The sequence below is a fragment of the Rhagoletis zephyria genome, unplaced genomic scaffold (genome assembly GCF_001687245.7).
Source record: "Rhagoletis zephyria isolate East Lansing unplaced genomic scaffold, Rhagoletis_zephyria_1.1 Rzeph_scaffold_00287, whole genome shotgun sequence".
Taxonomy (NCBI): Eukaryota; Metazoa; Arthropoda; class Insecta; order Diptera; family Tephritidae; genus Rhagoletis; species Rhagoletis zephyria.
In genome coordinates, this window is record NW_016157371.1 from 78990 (window position 1) to 99831 (window position 20842).

Below are 20842 nucleotides of genomic sequence, written 5' to 3' on the forward strand. Positions count from 1 at the left end.
TTTCTGTGCCTCTCTTGAACTTAGTGAATTTGTCTTTAATTGCATACAAACGGGTAGAAATAAAACAAGCACGTTAGTTAATCCTTTTGGAGACGTTGCGTTTTTAATTCACCTTGCTTCCTATATCCAAATATAAGTTTTCACAAAAAGTGGACTTAGCAACTTTCCACTTTAAGCTAGCGATATGTTATAGAGATGACAATAGGTTTTTCTTTGCAGGACTTTCATTTCATTGGCATTAACAATAGAAATTAGATTAAAAAATAAAAATCCGCGAATAAAATTGTCACTGAATTGGGTTTCGATACAAGTACTTACTTCCGATACCTACTTAGTACTCGGTTCGCAGGTATCGATACCAAAATTACTTGGTATCGGACGAAAAGTATCGAGTATGTACTTGTATTTACTAGTATCGCTTTGTCCCTACACATATACAAACTACGTACATGGCAAAAAAATTGATGAAACTTTATTTATTTTACTGTAAAAAGTCGCAAAAATCCATTCCACGCACAATAAAAAGGGGCAAAAAAGAGATAGTAATATTTCAAAGAGTCACGGTGGAATGTAAAAAATTGTGGATCATATCGCAAGTGTACATATTTGTGCGCTATGAGGAGGGGTTGGGGTGCTTAGGATATTTTAAAAACATGTTCCCGATTTTGCTTCATACAAATATGACAAACAAAGCTTTTTGCATTGAAAGTTTGCTCCTCTTTTCGTAACTATACGAGTACAAGATGTCAGTGACAATTGTTTTAAATCAGGGCCATATCAGTTATAAGTTTTATCGCAAAAACGTTGTTTCATAACAGTTATTAGCACGGCTGGCAAATCTAAGAAAATGCTTCAAAAAGCTTATTTTGCATATATCTGGCAATTTTGTTGGTTTTTACATATATTTGACTTACATACATTTTCGGGGAAAGAACGATAGAAATGCGTGAAACAAGGTGAATTCATGCATATGTTTTTATACTTCTGCTACCACCTTGTATGAATTCGCATTGATACTGCTAGAGATTGAAAAAATCCGAACAAATTTGGCAGAATTATTTAAATATTGTCCAGCTACATCTACGGATGTGAAAACGATTTTTTTTAATTGTTCGCATGCATGTTTTCTTATACTGTAATTCCGGGATTATTGAATAAAAATAAATTTATCTAGCTTTTTATAGCGCTTATTTTCTGTTTTTTTATGGCATATTTTTGCCAGCCTTGGTTATTAGATCAGAATTATTTTTTATTTCGTCGATAAGAGTTATAAACCAACGTTTATTTTTTACGTTGCCTGATAGCTGTTATGACGGAGAAATATTTTTTCCGTTGCCGATAAGAGTTATTTCCCAACGTTTTTAACGTTGCTTAATAGCCGTTATTTTCCTAGATTTATTTTTTACGATGTCTGATAAACGTTGTAAGATAAAGATAATAAGATGATGAAAATAAAAGGGAGATAGTTAAATAACTCTTATCAGACAACGTAAAAATAAACGTTAGGTTATAACTCTTATCCGCGAAACAAAAAATATTTCTCATCTAATAAGTGTTATGAAACAACACTTTCGTTAAATTTCAAAATTCGGCCAACGTTTTCAATTTGTAAAATTCGAGATAACAGTAATTTTTGATCCCCGTTTTAAATAGATTCTTCTCCCATTTGTACCACTGCCAATTTTACTATTACTTCGTTGTGGGTGTTTGAACAACCTTTTAAATTTTGTTACGTAGTGCTATTAAACAAAAAGTTATTCAGATATTTTTTTTAACCGACTTCAAAAAAGGAGGAGGTTATCAATTCATCGGAAAATGTTGTCATGTATGTTACCGGGTAACTTTGGACCACGTGAACCGTTTTCGATAATTCTTTTTTTTTATCGGAAAGATGGTCCCATAGTAATTTGGTTTTGTTCCGATTATTGTGTCATGAAGAAATTAACTGTACTAGTAAATTTTTATATGAGCATTGAAGTCGGTTGTATTTTTTGCTTGGTAAAAATTACTGGATTCATTTAATTCCATTTTAGATATTTTTACTTACGTTTGCGTACGAAAATGAGAAATATAGACACTGCCACAGAAATATTACTGGCGCCAAAATTAAATTCGCTACCGCTACCCACATTATGAGTTTTGACAAACGCTGAGCTAGTTCGACTTGGTTGCTGCGGAAGTTGAAATCATCTCGCAGTTGCCAGTTATTTTGAAATGGTGAGCCAGGTCCTCCTAATGGAATAAAGTTTTTAAGAAAAAAATGTGTACGTACATTTTATAAACATATATATATGTACATATATAAACATACAAGAAATTTAGCTAGACTCTTCAAAGCAACTTTTTAATAAAAAAGTGCATCGATTGTCAGACTCCACGATAACTTACATACACTTGTGGTCAAATAATTATGTTAGTGACATTTTGACCAGTTTTAGCTATTTTTCTTTTCTTAAATATAATTTTTTTTCCATAAAAATCTAACTCGAACTCCTTGTCTGCGATAAGTGGCTTTGGGCTCCGATGATGAAATCCACTCCGTTGCCTTTGACAGGATTTTAACTCTCATTCCAGCAAGTTTGATGTATCAGATCCGCTTTTCAGCATTAAATAAGCGATACTATCCTCTCTCAATAAATGAATTATTAACATAAACACACAAAATCAGCTGATGAATTTAGTTCTGTAACTGAACAGTTTTAGATCTCGACACCTAACAAACTCCTGTCTTTCGTGACTCGGCGCAAAAATTGAAAATAATGGTTCCGAACGTCCCTCGTGCGGATGGGCGGGAAAGGAGGGTAAATCCGTTGGGATTATTATTATTATTAAGGGATGAGATGAATGGCCCTCGTTTAACAGACTATATTTATATATATCGATCTGGTTCAGTGGGTGGTGTATCCTTATTCCCAAGACAGTCGGTTCTAAATGCTAAAGCTTTTCCCACAAAGAAATGTTGTTTAGCGATTCAATCTTTTTAAAATCTGCCAAAGCCATTAAATGTGAATTTATCACTAATTTTTCGGTTTTGCATGCAATCCAAAATACTTCCAGCTTATTTTGCCTTTTTTATTTCTAAATTAACGCTATATCTATATCATATTGTAATTTTGGTCATGATTTCTAACTAATAGTGCTACTGTATAGAAAATATGTAAAATCAAACCGGGTTATTCTGGTTTTTCTTAAGTTTGGGATTTTGGCGTTTTTTTCGGGATTTTATGACTAAAATGGGCGAATGGGATTTTCTGTCGAAAAACGGAATTTTTTGAGTATCATACCAAGCAATAAAATTGAGTACTTGACAAATAAGAAAAAGCTGCCATACTCTGTGGTAAATTAATGCCGGGAATTCTATCAGCGGAACCCCATTCAATTGAAACGAATTTTAATAGCAAGTTTTTGTGTTATACAGAAAGTAATTTCGAAAAAAGTAAAGTGCTAGAAGTTATGAAAACGTGTGGGGAGTTCGAGAAGTTGTGCATTTTTTTATTAGAAAAATTTTCAATCAATGATTCTTTTTTTAAATGTCTTGAGCAGGGCTGCTAACCGGTTTTGAGCCGAACCAGTTTTTGAACCGAACCATCGCTTTTTTGGGCTTTTAACGGAACCACGAACCGAACTGTTTTTTATTTTGAATTGCCAAAACTGAACCGAAAACCACCCCAGAAAATGGTTCGGTTCGGTTCAAAATGAAAATCCACTATGGAATTTTTCTTGTTTTGTAATACACATTCTTGTCTAAAAATGCAACCCGTATGGTAAAACTGCAATGTTTTTGTTTTTTTTGATAGTAACTACGTGGGTTGTAATTTCGCCCCTATAAAGAATGACTGAAATGTTATGGAACAAAATACTTAACAACGCCAGCAAAAAAAATCCAAAAATCAATGCGAATTTCAAAATAATTCAAACTTGCAGTTAACGCATTAAACTAAAATTTAAAGAGCTTTAAACCTGCTTCTTTTATAGTTTGATATAATTTTGTTTAAATTTGTAAATTCTTTCTAATTACCGTTAAAAGTTTTAAAATTTGGATTTATATGGTTGTCGTTATATAATAATAATATCCCAACGGTTTTTACCCTCCATTCCCGCCCATCCGCACGAGGGGCGCAGTCCGCATGACGTACGGAACCAGTATTTTCAATTTTTGCGCCGAGTCACGATAGGCAGGAGATTGTTAAGTGTCGAGATCTAAAACTGTTCAGCTACAGAACTAAATTCATCAGCCGATTTTATGTCTTTATTTTAATGATTCATTTATTGAGAGAGGACAGTATCGATTTCTTAATGCTGAAAAGCGGATCTGATATATCAAACGTGCTGGAATGAGAGTTAAAATCCTGGCATAAGCAACGGAGTGGGTCGTGCAATTCAAAATTAGTTTTACAAGCTTTCAGAAATAGGGGGCAAAAGTGTCTTGATACCCGGGAGGGAACATTAAGGCTAACTTCGCCAAGAAGAAGCGGACTTGAAATTGAGCCTGTTAGTAATTTAACTATAAAAATTGTACCAAGCATTTGCCTGCGGCTGGAAAGTGTAGGAAGATTAATAAGTTTTAATCGGCTCGTATAAGGTGGAAGGTTATATTGAGAATCCCAACGGAAATTTCTTAAAGCAAAAAGTAGGAATTGTTTTTGAATTGACTCTATCTTGTCTGAGTAAATTTGATACCTTGGATTCCAAACCACCGAACCGTATTCCAGAATTGGCCTAACTAATGTTGTAAACAGGGTTTTAGTGATATAAGGGTCACAAAATTCTTTTGACCATCGTTTCACAAATACAAGTACACCTTTAGCCTTGTTGACTGTCATATTAATATGAAGATTAAAATTAAGCTTAGGATTCATTGTGATACCAAGGTCCACAAAATTGTATACCTGTTTCATGTTATGGTTACCTATTGTATAAGAAGTGGGATGAAAAGCTCTTCGCGAGAAGCTCATTACTTAGATGCTTTCCATTTCCAGACAACCGGTCAGGTACGAGCATGATTTTTAATTTCGACCAAACTCAAATACATTGTTTGTTGGTCCAAATAATGAGACACGTATTTTTTCTTTTGGCTCGGAAAAATTTTTCGGCCGAATTAAACGCGATTTTGTTTTTCAGGCAAAAATCGGTTATTCGAATTGACAGTGAGAATTTTTTTTTTAAATGCCTATAACTTTGTCAAAATTTAATAGATTCCAACAATGTTTTTACTTAAACGTCAGTAATTCTTGTCACTTCAAGATAGAATGATATAATTATTGATTTTCATTATTTAAAATTTTTTATTTAACAATAAACAAAAAGTGCAAATATTCTTTTAAATTTAATTTCTCAAAAAGTGTATTTTTTTTTGCTCTAACTTTTTTACCGGGAAAGAGACACTTTGAACTACAATCAACCCAAATCTCTAATAGCGAAGATTTTTTTTTTCTGAGTTATGATGATATACCTGACCGGTTGTCTGGAAATGGAAAGCATCCTTTACATTTCTTAAGATTTAGAGGCATAAGATTTACTTGACACCAGTAAGCCATGCTGTCTAAGTCTGATTGTAGCAAAGACCTTTCTTTAATTGAAACGTACGATTTATAAAGCTTTGCATCATCTGCATACATTAAAATTTTTGTATATCTGTAGAAATATCGTTTATAAAAAGCAAGAACAGAACCGGGCCTAGGTGGCTACCTTGAGGGACTCCTGAAGTAACATCAATGACGTCAGAGATAGTATTTTTAAACATTGCCCTTTGTCATCTATCATAGAGGTATGAAGAGATCCAACGTAGAAAATTAGGTGGAAGACCAAGAAGGTCAAGTTTGTAGATTTATTTGGTTATTATTATTATTATTAATTTGTTCCGGTAGTACAGAGTAAGACTTAGGTCTTTTAATAGTACTTCAACAACATATATTATATTTTACAGTAATTGTTTTGCAATAAAATATCTTAAATCTAATTTTTTAATTTATTTATTATTTTTTAACTTAACAATAAGAACAAATATGACTTAGAAAGTAGAGTAGAAGTAGGGAAAAGTAGAAGAAAGAGTAGAGCAGAAAGTAGGGAAAAGAAAAACTAAAGAAATTTAGTAGAGAAAGATAGAGACAAATTTTGAAGAACTAATACCATGCAATCATACTGTTTTAAAATAATTGTAAATTTTTGTCCTGTAGTTGAATCTGCTTAATCCGGTCTTTACGGTCTCAGGTAACGAATTCCAGGCCCTAACCGCGTTAACGAAAAATAGTCTGGATGATGTTAGGTAGTTGAATTTTGGAATAATGAAGCAGTTGTGTCTTAGTGACCTTACTGGTATTAGCTTCTCAAACAGATAGGCAGGTATTTTGAATACAGTAAGTTTATACATAAATATACAATTCCTTGCGGACAAATAATTCTCAAGACTACAACCTAGGATCTTTGTGTTCCAGGCAGAAATATGCTCATATCTATCAATCCCATATACGTAACGAGTAGCATTATTAAATGCTACTTTGAGTTTATGGCAAGATATTGAATCCAGTTTGCTGTATACTATCTCAGAGTAGGTGATAATTGGCAAAATTAGTTGGAGAACTAGTTTACGTCGAGTTTATTGTGGCGTAAATGTTGCAGAGACTCTCAGCTTACGCAGTATAGCCCATACGCTGCTCACAACCCTATTTATATGATCGGTACAGTTAAGTTTAGAGTTGAGAATAAACCCTAAATCTTTAACCTTATCCGTAAAACTAAGTGAACTGGAACCTATCCACAATTTAGGAATATTATCGATATACACCACACTGTTACATATAGGCAAGACATACGACTTTGACACATTTAAACATAGAGAATTATCACTAGCCCAAACAGAAATAGCAGACAAATCACGGTTTATTTTGAAACATAAATCTTCAGCGAGACCAATACGACTAGACAAGTACAACTGTATGTCATCAGCATACGCATGGACATTAACATACTGACAAACAGAAAAAACATCATGGACAAAGAGACTAAATAACAGTGGACCAAGGACAGAGCCTTGTGGAACACCAGTATACACAAATCTAGATCGGGATATTGATTTGCTTGATTTAACCTTTTGCGTTCTACCCTCAAGGTAGCTGACCATGAGTTTCACCGCACTGTCTTTGAAGCCGAAATAATTTTTAAGCTTCAAACACAGCAAATTGTGATCCACTAAGTCAAATGCCTACGAGAAGTCGAGTAAGCAAAGAAGTGTCAAGTCGCCGTTGTCGAAGTTTATACGAATATCGTCCAATATTTTGACCATTGCCGTTGAGCAACTATGCTTTTGCCTGAATCCAGATTGCAGTGGAGACAGTAGTTTATTTTCAAATGCAGAAATTTGTGCAGCCATTAAGTGTTTGCAAGCCTTTGAAAATGCAGGCAGTATGCTAATAGGTCTATAGTCGCTAGCATAAGTAGCATTTGTCTTCTTCGCAACTGGTATAATTATAGCCTTTTTCCAAACTGCTGGAAAGCATGAGCTAGTAAAGCAATGGTTTATGATATCGGTTAGAGGGCCTATTATATATTGAATTACTAGTTGGACGAATTTCAGCGAGATTCCATCCTCCCCTGTAGCATTAGACTTGATTTTTGACAGAGCCTTAAGGACATCAACCTCACTCACTCCCATAAATTGGAACTCATGTCTTAGACTAGCACAAGATACAAAATCTTTAAACACGTGAGCACGATTGGTTTTTTTATTAGAACAAATAAAATAGTCATTAAGCTCAGCTGTCGGCCGCTGTGGTGTAGTGGTAAGCAGTGCGCACTTCCACTCCGCAGGACCCGGGTTCAAACCCTGGTCAAAGCAACATCGCAAAAAATATAGAAAAAAGGTTTTTTCTTAACAGCGGTCGTCCGTCGGAAGGCAATGGCAAACCTCCGATTGTATTTCTGCCATGAAAAACAGCTTCTCATAAAAATACAATCGCCGTTCGGAGTCAGCGTAAAACTGTAGGTCCCTCCGCTTTGTGTGACAACATCAAGGCGCACGCCACAAGTCGGAGGAGAAGCTCGGCCAAACACTAACATATGTGTAAGCGCCAATCTATTATTACTATTAAGCTCATCAACGTCAATCTCACACTCGGGCCTTTCTTTGCCATGCATTTTAAATTGCTTTAGATTGCGCCACAGCTGCTTGGGCGGAAGTGAAGGATCTAGTTTTGAGTAACTGTACCAACGCTTTGCTTGTCTTATTATAGCAGTAGTTTCATTTCGGATTTTCGTGTAACGGCGCCAAGAAGTATCCGTCAAAATTTTTCTCCACTTAGCATAAAACTTATTGCGTTTCCTAATGGCAGAACAAACTTTTGAATTGTACCAGGGACACGAACTATTTACAACATTTACAGAACAAAGTGGAACATGCACATTAAATAACATGGACAAGTTATTGTTGAGGAAGTCAAGTTTATCATCAACAGAAGTAAGAAACCAACAATCATTCCAATTTATATTACTCAGGTCTGAATACAAAGAGTTTACATTCACCGATTTAAAATCACGATACACAAAGATAGCATTTACACCTGGACGATTCATCACAACATCTAGAGTACAAAAAATTAAATCATGGTCGGAAATAAAATCTACTTGGTCAAATTTAAGAATATGTAAGAGGTCATAGGTTATAAAATAATCAAGAAGACTAGGTGTGGAGTTATTAGCATACCTCGTTGGTGTAATTCCATTAACAACACAGAGTCCTGCTGTTGCCAACTGGTCCTGTAACTTACTACTACTTGAATCATACATTAATAGATTAACATTAAAATCACCACAAATCAGAATACGCTCATAATCTAACACAAATTCAGACAAGTCAACAAATAATGCATCTAAAGCGATACCTTTATTAGGATTATATACACATGCAATTAAGATTTTATTCACGCCATCAGATACTTCAGTGAAGATATATTCAGTTTCACAGTTATTCGATTTTGCTAGCAGTTTGAATTTCAGACTTTTTTTACAGTACACTGCAACTCTTCCCCCCTTTTTAAGATAACGATCATGCCTCAATAAATTATAGCCATTTAAAGATAGGTTGTAATCAGGGAGGTCACTATGAAACCAAGTCTCAGAAACGCAAATAACATCCACTGCAGACTCTTCAAAAACACACCTAGCATAATCCAGTTTTTCATGGCTTAGGCTACGTGCATTAAAATGTACCACGTGAAAACCCTCATTTTGATGGCACAGAATGTCGATAATAATTTTTCTTATTTTCATTAACACCAGAGCCCAATTCATCGAACAGACCCATAATCACAGTACTGAATCAAAACAGAAACAACCACAGGCTAGCAACCAGGAATGTGTTTGCAGAATTGCATGGCATAGAAAGAAAGAAAAGCAATGAAGAGAGAGATATGTAGTTATTAAAGATTTAAGAGAACAGTGCAAATTAATAAGTAACTCCAGATAAGATGATAAAAAGATAAGAGCAAAGCAGCGAAACCGGGAGATAGAAAAAAATAAGGAAGAGTATATAGAACATAAACACATGTAATTCATTATAGCTATACTAACATACATTAGGTATCTGCAGCAACAGCACTTTTAATGCACTCTATGTTAAGCACCTTTACAGCTTTGCTATTTGGGCGAACGCGAACATGATGAGCAACGAGTGGCACACTTTGTCAAATGCTTTACTGAAGTCAGTATATATAACATCAACAGTTTTGCTTTCACTAAATGCTTTTGAGATATAGGATGTTAATTCGAGTAAATTTGTAGAAGTTGATTTGCCCTTGCAAAATCCATGTTGACTATATGAAATGCTAGAAGAGATAGAATGCGTCAACTGATTTGTTATAATTGCTTCAAATAATTTAGGAATTGCAGAAAGCTTAGCTATTCCCCGGTAGTTCTCCACTGAAGATCTGCTACCGCTTTTATGTAACGGGGTTATGAACGATTCCTTCCATATAGTTGGAAAAACGCCCTCTTTAAGAGATAAATTAAATAACGCTGTTAACGGCTCATAGAGATAATCAGAACAATTTATAAGAATACAAGTAGGGATCTGGTCAGGACCATAACTGATGACCGCTTTAAAGATTTCAGATAAACTACTACATCATCGGGAGATATTACTGATATATTTATTGAGTTCATTGGAAATAGTTTAAAAGGATAGTCAATGTTAGCATGTGAGTTAATGGAATAATTGGATTTAAAAAACTGAGCGAACATGTTAGAAATTGTTTGATTATCACTAGAGACGGTATTTTGATACTTCATGGCGGAAGGAAACCCACGTACATTTCGCTTGGAGTTTACGAAGTCATAAAATGATTTGGGGTTATATATTATACGCCGTTTGATTTTACACAAGTAAGCTTTATAACACTTTTTGTTTAATTCAAAAAACTTATGACGCAAAAGTGAGTATTTTACATAGTATGAGTGTAAACCGGTTTTTTTGTGTAATCTAAAATAACGCGACTTTCTGTTTTTCAAATTTCTCAGTTCTTTAGTGAACCATAACTGTGTTTGCTCTTCAGGAACATACATACGTTTAGGCACATGCTTTTCAAATAATTTATGTAAAGTAAAGTTAAAAAGTGCATCGCTTTGTTCAATATTTTCTTTAAATGCAGGCCATGACAATTTAGACAGTTCTTTGTTAAGCATTTTAAAGTTGGCTTTCGAAAAATCAAAGCGAATATTTGGCTCGTATGCTTGGGTACTGCAATTTTGACCATCACTTATAACTTCGTAAGATACCTCCATAGCAGGGTGATAGACATCTTCGGGCAAAACTAGTGGATTACACTTATTTACAACGGACTTAGATGCATCATCAACATAAACAAGATCTAATACTTTACCAAACTTATTGTGAAGTACATTAACCTGAGTTAGGCAGAGTTCAGCCATAATAGCTATAATTTTATACAAATTAATGAACATTAAACCAACAAAAGAAAATTACTCAAATGTCGCAATACTTTTATTTTGACCATAGGGATACTTGCACATATAAAGTTAAGGCCTAGTTTAAGATCCAACTTACCGGAAATGAAGGTTTCGACATTAAGCCAACATTTTGAGTGTCAATTCAAAATTCTGAGTAAATATGCTGTTTTTGTCCACTCGACTAAACTCAGGACTTGTCCAATCCATAGAAGAGTTGAAGAAAATTTTTCTAATTTCCCCATGATTGCGTTTTTTTTTAGGGTATTACGCAGCTTCTTCCATACATTTGGGCTCGATAAAGTCTTTTTAAAAAACCATGACGTCAGGGAAATGCCCATTTATACATACGCAGTTAATTATGTGTAATATGAAGTAGACTTTTATAAATAAATGTAAATTTTGGATAGACAAAAGGAATATAGACAAAACTGGCCGAATACTGTCTGTTGGTTTGTTACTTATGAAATAATTTTCACTTTAAATAAAAAAATACGTTCCAGACCCATTTACTTATTATTTATTATATGGTAGGAGAGCTTCTCAAACCATATTGATGCAATTTTTTCATGTTATGTTATTGAAAAATAATAAATATCTAAATCCCGGGACTGATCCCGGGATCCCGGGATTGAACCAACGACATCCCGAAAATACCGGGATCGCAAAAATCGAAAAAATTAACAGCCCTAGTAAGTACGTACATACATATTAGGGATGCCAATGTCCCCGGTGTTTTTGACGTCCCGGAAATCCCGGGATTCGCTTGCATTAATCCCGGGATCCCGAAAATTTTGAAATATCGAATTGATAGTAAGAATTTGTTTATGAATTTTGAAGTATGATTTTTGTAAAATGCCGTTTTGACTGCAGTTAACAAAAAGCTTGAAACTGTACTTTTAAATTGCAGTCTGAGCCTTTTTTGAAGAAGATTTCAATGAATTTACTCATAGCGTCGCTAATGTAAACGAAACAGAGAGCTTTAAGGCAAAGTTAGATAATTGTTTAGATCAATCTACTCAAAACTTCCTCAAATCGAAAAACTTATAATTTGACCGACGTGCTGGTAAAAGAAGTTCAAATATTTTGTAATGGAGGAGATAGGGGTCATTATTTTCAAATGGATTATGTCTACCTTTTGACAGTTCAGCCTGAAAGTGTTGATGCCGAAATATGTTTTTCATCAGTAGGTTTTGTATGTAAAAACTGTAGGTCAAGCCTAGAAGACTCCGCTTTGAATGCTTTGCTGTTCTTACGAAAACATTTTAAGTGCAATAATAACAACACCGGCAAAAAAGGGGTGTGTGTTTTTAACCAGACCCAACTACCAACATGTATTTCAACCCGCTGAATCCGACTCTGAGATCCGTTTGACTCGTACACCCTCAAAATGTTTTACTTTAAAATTTGTCTGATTTAATAAATATCACTAGCGTAGAGTGCAAAGTTGCTAAGTCCCAATTTAAAAATTGTACAGGAGAGGAAAAAACTTCGTATAGCCATTTTCTTCAAGTATTTCGCAAAACTTTGAATACAACATTTTGCCTGTTTAAAGCAAAGCAACCCTCCATACGAATCGGAGGGACTCGATATTTATTAAAAGATTTCGAACTTTTTTTGGCCTTATCGAATTTTCGGAGCTTTTTTTGGCCTTAGCAAATTTTCCTTTCATTGAATATAAACGAGAAAACATAAAACAAGGACCTTTACCCTTTTCGAAACGATGCAATTTTAATTTATCTAGCCTCCTATATCAAAATATGGGTTTTCATTAAAATTGAAGTTAGCAACTTTTCACTCTAAGCTAGCGATATATGAGTTTTACAATCAGTTTGTCGTAAATTTTAAATAGTTTTATTTAATGGTATGTTTAAATGCTTTCAGATATTGAATTTTTACTCATATTCATAAAATTTATGACTCGATTTGAATCCCGGGATAGTAAGTAAACAACGCCCAGCGTTCGGACTACTGAAACTCGATTCAGGAGTAAATGACTCGGAAAATCGGAGCAAAAACGAAATTTTCGGAGCAGATTAACATTTTTTATTAAATAGTATAGTATTGAACGGAGTGCTCGTAAATCAGCCTCATCTCTAAATAGTATTCAAACCAAACTTTCCATGAATAAATTTATAATTATTTATTTTATTTTTTAAATAAGTAAATAATCAGACAGCGTATAAATTTCTGACCTTTGGTTTAACTTTCAACTGTTTCGTCATTAAGCCTGTTCCTGTATTTATTTTTAATGAGGTTCATCTCTGAAAATTTTCTTTCGACAGCAGCAACTACTGTGCAATAAAACAGCTAACGTCAACATATACTCTGCCAAGTTGTTAAACATACACCTTTCCAAAACAGTTTTGTGGTCCTTAATCAATCCCCTGATTTGGGAAATAAAAAATGATTCCGCAAGGAATGTTAAGGAGTAAAAGAGACAACTTCTGTTACACCTTGCTATACAAAACCTTGGTGGTTGCCATAGAGGTTATTGAGCAAAAATTTAAAAAGTTACCATATTATTTTTAATAATTTTAATAAATTTAAATTTAAAAAAGAAATCGAACTAAATCTACTCCGATCGGAGCAAAGTCCGGACGCTGGCAATGCCTCAGAAACCTTAGATGCACTTAAATTTGCAAATACTTTCATAAACATCGCCGCTTTTTTAACATTTTCGCTATTCATTCTTTTTATAAATCATATATTTTGCAATTTAACACAATCAACCCGCGTTGCCGGTCGAACAATTTATTACTGAGAAAAATTTACTATTTTACAGTTTATTTTATCCTCCCATTCGGCTTTGTTTACTTTTACTTTCATCGTCGCCGGGAATGCGGAATCTTGTATTATATCATTCTTTGTTACCATATAAGTGTTTAGTTTGAGACACTTTTTGCTCTTAACATTAAGTCAGTTATGTCAAGCAAAAATAAAATTACTCAAAAACGCGAAAATGGGGTAGATTTCAGACCTTGAGTGGTAGATGTAGTAAATGCTCAGAAAAGTGGCAGATCTACCAAAATGTGGTAGAAGTCCGATCACTCCTTGGTAGCGGCAGAGCTGAAACGCAAAATGAGTTCATACATATGTACACATTAGGGATGCCAAAATATCAGCAAAATTGGGATCCCGGGATTTCGGGATATTTTTTAGGTAATCCCGGGATCCCGGGATTCATCCCGGGATTCAAATCGAGTCATAAATTTTATGAATATGAGTAAAAATTCAATATCTTAAAGCATTTAAACATACCATGAAATAAAACTATTTAAAATTTACGATAAACTGATTGTGAAATTCATATATCGCTAGCTTAGAGTGAAAAGTTGCTAACTTCACTTTTAATGAAAAATCATATTTTGATATAGGAGGCTAGATAAATTAATATTGCATCGTTTCGAAAAGGTCCTTGTTTAATGTTTTCTCGTTTATATTCAATGAAAGGAAAATTTGCTAAGGCCAAAAAAAGCTCCGAAAATTCGATAAGGCCAAAAAAGTTCGAAACCTTTTAATGAAGATCGAATCCCTCTGATTCGTATGGGGCTTTGCTTTGCTTTAAACAGGCAAAATGTTGTATTGAAAGTTTTGCGAAATACTTGAACAAAATGACTATATGAACTTTTTCCTCTCCTGTACAATTTTTAAATTGGGACTTAGCAACTTTGCACTCTACGCTAGCGATATTTATTTATTCAATCAGACAAATTTTAAAGTAAAACATTTTTTTAATTTTATTTAAAAAACCATGTGATTGAGGAACGTATACATCACAAATAATAATTTAAATACCAGGTACTTTTGAAAGTAACGATTAATAAAAAAACATAAAACAAAAAAAATATACAAAAACAATTTTTCTAAACATGTTTATTCTACTCTATAAAGAAATGGCGAATGGAGAATTTTTTGCCATTTATTTTCGCAATTTACTAGAAATTTTGAGGGTGTACGAGTCAAACGGATCTCCGAGTCGGATTCAGCGGGTCGAAATACATGTTGGTAGGTGGGTCTGGTTAAAAACATACATCCCTTTTTTTCCGGTGTTGTTATTATTGCACTTAAAATGTATTTATAAGAGCAGCAAAGCATTCAAAGCGAAGTCTTCTAAGCTTGACCTGCAGTTTTTACATAAAAACCTACTGATCAAAAACATATTTCGGCATCAACACTTTTAGGCTGAACTGCCAAAAGGTAGACATAATCCATTTGAAGATAATGACTCCTATCTCCTCCATTACAAAATATTTGAACTTCTTTTACCAGCACGTTTCTGTTTTTCGATTTGAGGAAGTTTTGAGTAGATTGATCTAAAAAATTATCTAACTTTTCCTTAAAACTCTCTGTTTTGTTTACATTAGCTACGCTATGAGTAAATTCATTGAAATCTTCTTCAAAAAAGGCTCAGACTGCAACTTAAAAGTACAGTTTCAAGCTTTTTGTTAATTGCAGTCAAAACGGCATTTTACAAAAATCATACTTCAAAATTCATAAACAAATTCTTACTATCAATTCGATATTTCAAAGTTTTCGGGATCCCGGGATTAAGGCAAGCAAATCCCGGGATTTCCGGGACGTCAAAAACACCGGGATCCCGGGATTCCAGGATCCCGGGATTGGCATCCCAAGTACACACATATGTACGTATGTATGTACCCTGCAGTGAAAAGCTGAACTAGTATGCACAAATTCCAGTTCATGAACTATTATTTAAGGATAAAAGTCATACCAGTTCGTTATGAACCATAATTATATCAGTTCCTCATAGAAAAAAATAAACTAGTTGGTAGAAATTCTAGTTTGAAAACTGGTATTAAATGGGGAGGTCATACCAGTTCGTCATGGACTATAAGTACCAGTTCTCCGCAGTGAAATGCCAAACCAGCTAGTATAAATATTAGATTATTAACTAGTATGCGCTAAAGCGACGGCCTACCATTTCGGCGATTTCGAACAACTTGTGCGATCAGCGACATCTGTCTTTGAATAGCCACAACCAAAACTAAAGAGCGGTTAATTGCTTTCATCACAAATGTCGGCTGTGGCGTGAAGTGAAGACTACCGATTCTTGTTCTGAGATCTCAGGTTCGAGTGCGCGTCGAGGTTGTTAAAGTAAAGTATTTAAGTAAATTAATTTAAATAATTATTTTTATTTAAATATAAAATCAAAATTGTACATAAATTTAATTTAATATGGAAAAAACCTAAATACTCAAATATCATAAAAAAATTAAAAGAAATAATTTTTTATTCTTTTTAAAACAATAAATTAAAAAATTACAAGAAAAAAATTTAAAAAAATAGATAAAAAATGAAAATAAAAAAAAATTCGCTCACTGAGATTCGAACTCGGATCTCTTGATTTGGCGTGCCAAAGCTTTACTCTGTCGACCATTGCCACTGTTGCAGCGCCGCGAGCAAAATTACATACTTATGCTTTTCACGGGGATGAATAGGCAGTCTATCCCGTCAACTGGTATGATGCTACTAGTATTTCTACTGGTAGCGTGCTGATGCAGGAGCGGACAATTGACATCTCCTGTGACACCGCCATGTTAAAAATACCAGTCGCTAACATTGAAAAAGGATACAACGTGAACTAGTTGGGCTGAAACGCAAACTGGTAGCATTCTGGTTCACAACTGGTAGCTTTCCCTGCAGGGTAGGAACTCGTATGCATGCGCGTTGAAGATGTTTGTGCTATCGTTGTGCATACGTCGCTGTCTTTCTTTTTTTTCCTTCCTATACTATATTTTCCTTCTTACAGGTCTATTCTGCACGTTACCGAAGATTTTGTGACCGGAAAATTGTATTACCAAAAAATTTTACCACTTCTTGTCACCGCGATTCTAGGTACGTTGGTAATACAGTGAAAATATTCAGCAATTCAGCTATGGAGATTTGTGGAAATTCTTGTATTGCATATTTCATGGGGCAATATTTTGTTACCAGCTCATGAGATGGTAACCAAATTGACCGGTTACAAGAGCGCATAGAATGCGAAAAAGGTTTAAAAATTTACAGACACTTTAATTACCGGTTACAAAATTTATGTTACCAGCGCAGAATGGACACATTTTTGCGATACCGCCGCCTAAGAAGTTTCACTTTTATAAATGGACTACAAAAAGAAAATAATATTTCTCAGTCCCATAGAATTTGTTTCGATAACATTTAGCTCAGTAAAATTAGACTTTTTCTTAAAAAAAATTTGTAACAGCAATTTTTGGATGCAGTTTACTTTTATTTGACACGTAGATCATGGATCCACAGTCTTGCCCCTAAATTCAATTTGGCAACATTCCGCCATCTTGGATTTACGTTTTTTTTGGGTTGTTGCGATTTTTAAGCTTATTTTGCATTTTTCGTAAAAAATGGTTAAATACAAATATGTAGAAAATTTAATTATCCACATTTGTTATATAGAAGGTTTTTTTACAAATAGAATTGTTTATTGTAAAAAATTAGCAAAAACTGCGAAATAGTTTTACCTTGTCACGGTTTTTGCCATTTTTTGACAATTTCTGTTCAAAATACATAGCATATTGAAATTCCAGAGTTGTAGAGAATTTCAGTCTTCACAACTCTTATACCTACATTTTTTTTGTACGCCGCTTAGATCACGGCCGATAACGTGCCAAACAGTAAAATTAGATAAATTTGGTAGGAAAAAAATAAAAATTTGTAACAGCGACTTTTTGATGCAGTTTACTTCTATTTGACACGTAGATCCTGGATCCACAGTCTTGCCCCTAAATTTCATTTGGCAATATTTCGCCATCTTCGATTTAAGTTTTTTTTTTGGGTTTTTTGCGATTTACAGGCTTATTTGCCATTTTTCGTAAAAAATGGTGAAATATAAATATGTAGAGAATTTAATTTCCCATATTTTTGATATAGGAGGCTTTTTAAAAATAGCATTTTTATTGTAAAAAATTAACGAAAACTGCGAAAAAAATTTACATTGTCACGGTTTTCGCCATTTTTTGACAATTTCTGTTGAAAATACATAGCATACTGAAATTCCAAAGATGTAGACAGTTTCATTCTCCGCAACTTTTGTACCTACATTTGTTTTGTACGACGCTTAGATCACGGCCGGGAAAGCGATAAACATAGCGATGTGCGGGATGCGCCGTAAAACTCACTTCCACACCACCGCTGAAGTAAACTTTTTCGGCGCGTTTTTGTTATCGTGGTTTCCCCAGTAGGCCTAATCCACCGGCAACGTTTTTTGCTTTTCAATGAAAGCAGGTGAAGATCTGGAAATGAGTTTTACGGAGCATCCCGTACATCGCTAAGTTTATCGCTTTCCCGGCCGTGATCTAAGCGTCGTACAAAACAAGTGTAGGTACAAAAGTTGTGGAGAATGAAATTCTCTACATCTTTGGAATTTCAATATGCTATGTATTTTCAACAGAAATTGTCAAAAAATGGCGAAAACGTGACAAAGTAAATTTTTTTCGCTGTTTTCGTTAATTTTTTACAATAAAAAATGCTATTTTTAAAAAGCCTCCTATATCACAAATATAGGAAATTAAATTCTCTACATATTTATATTTCACCATTTTTTACGAAAAATGCCAAATAAGCCTGTAAATCGCAAACAAACCCAAAAAAAAACTTAAATCGAAGATGGCGAAATGTTGCCAAATGAAATTTAGGGGCAAGACTGTGGATCCAGGATCCACGTGTCAAATAGAAGTAAACTGCATTAAAAAATCGCTGTTACAAATTTTTTATTTTTTTTCCTACCAAATTTATCTAATTTTACTGGGCTGACCGCTATGTTTGGCACATTCTCGGTCGTGATCTAAGCGCCGTACNTGACCGCTATGTTTGGCACATTCTCGGCCGTGATCTAAGCGCCGCACAAAAAAAAAATGTAGATATAAAAGTTGTGAAGAATGATATTCTCTACAACTTCGAAATTTCAATATGCTATGTATTTTCAACAGAAATTGTCAAAAAATGGCGAAAACCGTGACAATGTAAAATTTTTTCACAGTTTTTGCTAAGTGTTTACAATAAAAAATTATATTTTTAAAAAACCTTCTATATAACAAATGTGGGAAATTAAATTCTTTACATATTTGTATTAAACAATTTTTTACGAAAAATGCTGAATAAGCTGGCAAATCGCAAAAAAACCCCAAAAAACTTAAATCCAAGATGGCGGAATGCTGCCAAATGAAATTTAGGGGCAAGACTGTGGATCCATGATCTACGTGTCAAATAGAAGTAAACTGCATCAAAAATCGCTCTTACAAATTTTTTTCAAATTTCCTACCAACTTTATCTAATTTTACTGGGCTAATTTGATTTTGAAGTTTTAGAAAAACCATGATAAACAATTTATGAGATTGAAAATGAAAAGCGTGGGGCGCATGTAATAGACTTGAATTGATATGAAAAATAATATATCGTTGGCTTAGTTCGCAAACGTGCTAAGTCCATTTTTTTTTATTTTTCAGGAGGGACAAAAAACCATCTAACTTTTTTTGTTGTCAATATTTTTCTAATCTTTAAATGCAGTTTTCTTCCTTAGTTCGTCTTGTTTTAGTACCAATAATCGGCCAATTTCAAAATAAAGCTGTTGCAGACTTATAGGCTGTTTTGGGACTTACCACATTTTCTATTTAAGATTTTATTCTTTTAATGTGTACTTAGCACATTTTCTATCAACCTTTTTTCCATTATTTTTTATTGTTAAAAGATTTAATTGTTTATTTTAAATATATTTTATTCTTTTAAAATAAATTATAACCTAATACAGTTTTATTTCATTGATATTGGAAAAATAACTATTTTAAGTCGTAAATTTATATACCATTTATAAAAGAAAATAATTGAAAGTAAGTAAAGAGGTATAAGTTTGTGCGAAACCGAACTTTATATACCCGGCGCAGGTATCAAATACTGTCGTAAGCAGGGGCGTTTTCCCCGATTTCAAACGTTTTCCATAATATCCTGAGTTAGACTCAATGAAATAATTCAACCACGTTTAGTAGAAATCGCTAAATTGGCTTCCGAGATACCCCTTGTAGTCATAAAGTGGGCGGTGTCATGCAGTCTCAATTATTGTTAAGAGATTGTTGTAAGTATTAACTTGGAGTAAATTGGCGTCGTCAGTTATTAAAATATCTGAGTTTTCGCATTTCTGAAATTTACCGTTAGATATACGGAAAGCGAATGTAATTTTGGTCCGATTTGAATAATTTTCAACGAATTGCTTTTCCGTACCAGGGTTTATTAAGTGCACCGAGTTTGGAAGAAATTTATAAATCGGTTACCGAGTTACACTTTTGCGGTCATAAGTGGGTGGCGCCATGCCCATTATCCAAAAATGTATCATAATCTAATTTTCTGCTGAGTCGTTCTCGAGATCATCGATTTTATGTGAATTAGCTTTAGTAGATACACGTAGTCATTGCCCGATTTTAAAGATTTTCAACAGATTTCTTAGTTAGAACCTAAATAAGGCTCGTGCCGAGTTTGGTGGAGATCGGTGAATGGGCTACTGAGATATATTTCATAATAGGTGGGCGGGGTCACGCCCATTTTCCAAAAATTGCACAATAATATTTATTACAAAAATTCTACTTCACATACTATGTAATTTTGAACAATATGCATCCAATATTTACTGAAATATCGTAGTTTTTGCATCTTTAGAAAATACCTTTATATTGGAAATGGGCGTGGTTACATTCCGATTCGCCCATTTTTAATACCAACTTACCTTGGATAAAGGGCAACCTACATACCAAATTTCGTTGAGATATCTCGAGTTATCGTGTACACGGACAGACGTGTTTATATTTTTTCTTGATTTTTTTGGACTTAGCACATTTGCGTACCAATGCATAACAACAAGTAA

The 20842-nt window shown here is 34.0% G+C and overlaps 1 protein-coding gene across 3 annotated transcripts in view; it reads right to left on the reverse strand.

Annotated features, from left to right (window-relative positions):
* Positions 1-2014: 2014 nt before the first annotated feature.
* The window catches only part of LOC108358715 (autophagy-related protein 9A-like), a 244591-nt gene continuing 225763 nt past the window's right edge, over positions 2015-20842 (reverse strand). For all 3 annotated transcript variants that reach the window (XM_017610180.1, XM_017610179.1, XM_017610178.1), the window contains one exon: positions 2015-2232. In XM_017610180.1, the coding sequence (XP_017465669.1) occupies positions 2030-2232 (203 nt within the window). In that variant the 3' untranslated portion in view covers positions 2015-2029. The remainder of the gene's footprint in view (positions 2233-20842) is intronic.